At 40.3% G+C, this 5,341-nt stretch overlaps 1 protein-coding gene across 2 annotated transcripts; it reads left to right on the forward strand.

The window, feature by feature from the left end:
- Window positions 1-221: 221 nt before the first annotated feature.
- On the forward strand, window positions 222-4,052 carry LOC119286568. Of its 2 annotated transcripts, XM_037565956.1 has the most exons (4): window positions 222-676; window positions 2,235-2,495; window positions 2,697-2,922; window positions 3,673-4,052. In XM_037565956.1, exons 1-3 carry the CDS (start codon window positions 293-295, stop codon window positions 2,886-2,888), a joined length of 837 nt encoding a protein of 278 aa, XP_037421853.1. In that variant the 5' UTR covers window positions 222-292; the 3' UTR covers window positions 2,889-2,922; window positions 3,673-4,052. The 2 variants fall into 2 exon arrangements, with proteins under 2 accessions (XP_037421853.1, XP_037421852.1); XM_037565955.1 differs by lacking the exon at window positions 3,673-4,052 and having other exon boundaries at window positions 2,697-3,042.
- Window positions 4,053-5,341: the final 1,289 nt, after the last annotated feature.

Below are 5,341 nucleotides of genomic sequence, written 5' to 3' on the forward strand. Positions count from 1 at the left end.
GCTCACGCCTAGCAGCCCCCTTCGGTGATCGGTGTTGAAGTTGCACTTAGAACTGAGCCACGTCATCGGTTCGTTCGTGCAACTCGTTCCAGACCACTCAGGCCGCAACGGGACAGCAACCTATAAATGTGTCCGCTTGTCTTCCCCACACCCACACGCTGTCACGGAGCCTCGTGCCCGTCCTTTTATCTTCGCTCTGTGGCCATGGACGCTCCACCCCACACCACCACCCCGCCCTCCTCCTCCACCACCCTAACCCCTCCGCCCCCACACGCCTCCCTGCATTCCCCCAATGGCGGCCATTACCACCACAACCGCGTCCTCCTCCTTCCTCCACCGCCGTATCTCCTCGTCACCACCAACAACCACCATCCCGCTCCCGCGTAGCCACCTGGTTCCCTTCCACGCGCGCAACCGGTGCCACTACAGGCTCACCTGCCGCGCCACCGATGTGTCCGGGGCCGAGCCCTCGGCGCCACCAGAGACCGGTGGGGGCAACAGCTGGTTACCGGTGGTGCCGCTGGCGGCGCTCCCGCGGGGAGAGCGCCGTGTGATCGTACAGGACGGCGAGGAGATCCTGCTTCTCTGGTACAAGGATGAGGTCTTCGCCATCGAGAACCGCTCCCCGGCGGAGGGCGCGTACACCGAGGGCCTCCTCAACGCCAAGCTCACGCAGGTAAACTGCTCGGCAAAATGCCTGCATGTAGTCTAGTCTCTGTACCCGATCCATCTGTGTGTCTCTTTTGGAAGGTTATAAGGTCACACAGTCAGTTTTTCAAAGTGCTCTACAGAATAATAGAAGTATAGGCGAAAAACCACTTGGACAAGATACATACTAAATGGTGCATGTAGAGCATGGCTTCTATTCTACTATATCAGTACAAAATTTCCATGTTCTAGGTTAATTGACCTGCACACACCGAGACTGATTAAGCTGAAGGACAGCGAGCTCTACATGTCTCTGCTTTGCTTTTTTTTTTATCTTGTATCTGTTATGGATTTTGTGTATCTCCTCGGAGTGCGAAATTGTGTTATGATGTAGATCATCCCTGTTTTCATCGGACAGTCTTTTCTATAGCCGTGTAATTATATTTTTATTCTGATCGGCAGGTGTGTGGAATTTTACTAATTAATCAAGAAGTAAATGCTAAAAATTACCTATTAATGATCTGAAATTGAAAAAAAAATTCATGGGCAATTCATCGAAGTTTCATTATATTAAACCAAACATAATACAGTTCTGAATATGAACGCTGAGATGAAGATAGTTAGGAAAGATGGACACGCAAGACATATTGTATTTCTGTTACAAGTATGCACATATATTCATCAAGGGATGGTGGAAATTCTTGAATTAAATATCATATCAGAGATTTGAGGCCTTAAACTCCTGTTTGAAATATATTTGTCAGAGATTTGGTGTTCAATTTCTTGAATTTCATGTCATTGACAGTTTTGCCACTACTGTAAGTAGCCCTAGTTTCTCATATTTTAAAATTCCATGTCATAGGGGATTTTTGCCTTGTATCAATTTGGGTAACAGGACTAATTTTTTTTTCAAAAAGGAGGAAAAGGGTAACAGGACTATGAACTGAGTGAGACAGGTGTCAGAGTCAATTTGTTGCTGAGATGCCTATTAGCTAGCAAGTTCACATAGGAGTGATTTCATGTCATTTAGTTTTCTAGTTTCTTCTTTCCAGTTGCCTGCCTTCCTCCGAGACATGCTTTGGAATATCCTTTCATTTCAAACAGAATTATGCTATGAGACAACCTTGACATAATATTCAACAATCTTTATGTTTAATGTAAAGAAATGGTAGGGTCACTGCTCCAAATATGCGAAGGTACATGCAATTCTGTGAGTTCTATCACTAAGGATATAAATTCGAACACACATTTTATTTTCTGAACTGTATATATATTGTGCTGTTATATCAACTTTTGGGCACCTGGGTTTGCATAAAAATTTACATTTAAATATGTTCAGAAATTTGATGTGAGGGAAACACCTTCACTTCGAGTTAAGACAAAGTTCTATAGGTTTCAGATAGTTATTTGCTTGTTGGTGCACCATATTACTTCGTTAGCTGCTATTTCTTCTTATACTGCAAGCTGCAATGCTGCTAGTCTTTTTTTTTATTACCACACACTCTGTGTAAACTATATCGCTTGCTTGCATGAGATAATTCCTCTTCATATCTCAAGGATGTAACCTTATGTATTTTGCATTTCAGGATGGCTGCATTGTTTGCCCATCAACAGATAGTACCTTTGATCTTCGCACTGGGGAAATAAAAGAGTGGTATCCGAAAAACCCTGTTTTAAGGGCTCTGACACCTGTATTGAGAAAACTATTCGTGTACCCTGCAAAAACGGATGGAGAAAATATATACATCAGCATTAGGGGCGCTGCTAGCTCTGGTGGATCAGCTGAGATTCTGTTCAGCGGGAAAGCTCAACCAGGGAGTACTGCATCTGATGTCAACATCGAAGAGGTTTCATTCTCCCTTGCTCCATTACTTTTACTCTGAAGCTTAAGATCATATCTATGCATAATACATTTCTTTTATCTTTCATTAGGTGATCCCTGCATGGATAATTTACTCTAGTGTACTCCATTCTTAGCAATAAGGGAATTTTACCAAACTGGTTACAGTTTGCAACTAGAATATGACATGTTTGTGTTACATTTTCAGGTTAGAATGGTGGTCGATGAAGGTGTAGGAGGTTTTGGTTTCACTGCTTACAATGAACTGGTCAACGGAAAAGCTGCCATAATTGGCTTTCTATTGTTGATAGATTTTGAACTTTTAACTGGTAAAGGCCTTCTAAAGGGGACTGGTTTGTTGGACTTCATCTATGCAATTTCAAGTGCTTTCAGCTCGTAAAGATGTTTTCTGTTTAGTGTGCAGTGTTATCAAGGTATATCACTACTCATGTAAGTCTAGATTTTGTTTACATACAGTTGAGTACACGAGCAATTGTAAGTGAACATTATGTTTGCCCACAAAGTAAGGAATACAAGAGAACTTCTTCTACTCACACTCTTGGATCTGTCTGATTGTCCATAAACCCCAAAATGAGGTTATAGATGTATACATGTTTACTCAATATGCAACATGTAGGCTGTGAATCATCTAAGCAAGAAAAAGGGCTACGGGCTTATCTTATAATCGGTAATAAACTCACTTTTCCATTTCCTGATTGGGGTTCATGTGAGTTTCAAGATCATGTGAATGAGAAAATTGATGTTAAGGAAAACCAAGAAAGTAGATTGCATGTATGACATGGGAAACAACAAAGCTGATTGTACCAGGAAAAACTTTTTTGTTTATTTTCCTTTATTTAAATCTGATCACGAAGATACTTCTGAAAGCCAAATACTATGGGGAGAAACCACCATATTATGTATTACAAATTTAACTTCTCTTAGCAATTTTGTTTTTTTGCTGTATATGTCCTGGTGGTATTGAAGGTTACCCAAACTTCCTAAAATCTCACCTTTTGTAAGATAGGTCATTTCTACCCCTTTTTCGATAAAGTTAGATAGGAACCATAAAATGAGAATTTTTTAACTATTTGAGTTTCAAAACAATCTCATTTTAGGATTTTAGGATTAAGTTTGGGCCCTATCTTACAAAAGTGCTGAAGCTTCTTTGTTTCCATCCCCAGCATTCTCTTTGTGCCAGCATTGCTGCCCTGTTAGCATACGGAGCTCATTGCTTCCAGTTCCTGGCTTCAGAAATCCCATTTTCCTGCACTTGGCTGTATCTCAGATGAGATCATTGAGTGGTTTATGTCAAAAGAAGATGAGAAGATTTTAGATCTAGGTTTTTGCTTGTTTAATTTTTGGATTTATTCACTCGAACCTGAAAGAAGTGGTTTATTCACTTGAACACTTCTAACACTTCTTTCGGGATCGAGTGAATAACAAGAGATTGCTGCTTGTTATCATGTAAGGAGTACAACAATACTGTATTATTCCCGGTGTGAAGTTTAGTGGAGCAATCTGCTATTCTCCTCAAGCCAGTAAATCTGGTTTGTCACTGCCAGCTGATTGTTTGGTTTTGAAGTATTTATGTACAGCATTCGAGTGCCAGGCCGGTTATATTGCTAGTTGAAATCTACCTACCTTAATCAAGGGGGCGATGGTTTTATGCATCATCGATGCAGAATCAGGGATGCAATAAACTTATCCACCATCTAACACAAAAGTGCACGACAATGTCAATGTCATCGTCAGGAAATGTATAGAGCAGATGCCCCAGGTTCATTTCAGTGTGGAGTATAGAGCTCAACAATGCTTATGCTCTTCTCTCAAATAGGATGCACAATAGATGGAAATTCAAAACGGAGGTTGGCTCTTATGCACCTGCGTGAACAGTTAAATAGAAGGAAAAAAAGTAAAAAAAATCTGATCTTTTTAATCAACACGTTCGTGTCTTCTAACCATGTGATAACTTTTGTCAATAAAAGACCAGATCCCCAAACATGTCTTTTATTTATGAAAAATTGCATGATTTTTTAGCAGTGTTTTTTTTTTTTGCCTAGACCAGTACACATGCCATCTATTCACAAAAAAAATTACATATAGTTCGAAGAGACGATCTTTGGTCATGCAAGAGCATATGAGTCCGAGCTCCAAATCGCCTCCCTCCTACAGAAGAAATTTAATCATTTGACATTCATGTACGATAGCTACGTGTTTGCAAAATCGCACACACTGTTTCTCCTTTGAAAATTTACACATAGTTCAAAGACACGAAACATGTCCACAATCACAATGGCAGTCAAAATCAACCTGGCCTCTTTTGATTCATAGGATAGGATTATCGTAGGAACAGGAATCTTGTAGGAAATGAGATGACATATATTTCAAATCCTATGAGTAGGAATAGGAAACAAGATGTCATTTGATTGACACCAAAAAAAAATTTCCATTGAATCTAGGCTCATTTTTATTTTCCTATGAAATATGGAGGATAGGAACCAATCCTATGCAGGAATAGGAATCCATTCCTATGAACCAAAGGGCTCTAAAGGAAAAAATCCTATAAAAATCCTATCCTCTAGAATTCCTATGAAATTCCTCCAAACCAAAGGAGGCCTAAGCTTTACTTATAAAGGGATAAAGGACCAATGTCATGCTCGGGAAGGAATAGGGAGAACATGCTCAAGGTCAACCCAAATCTCGGAGTCTTGGTGCGTTAGGCTGTTTGTAGAGTCTTGGTATTGTGATCCCTCGATGCACCCCTCATCTACCTGGTCCTGTTAGTATGCTAGCTAGGTCTTTTTTTTATAACTTAAAACTTTATTTCTCATATGATAGCCAAGTCATTTA

The sequence above is a fragment of the Triticum dicoccoides genome, chromosome 4A (assembly GCF_002162155.2).
Source record: "Triticum dicoccoides isolate Atlit2015 ecotype Zavitan chromosome 4A, WEW_v2.0, whole genome shotgun sequence".
NCBI classification, from domain to species: Eukaryota; Viridiplantae; Streptophyta; class Magnoliopsida; order Poales; family Poaceae; genus Triticum; species Triticum dicoccoides.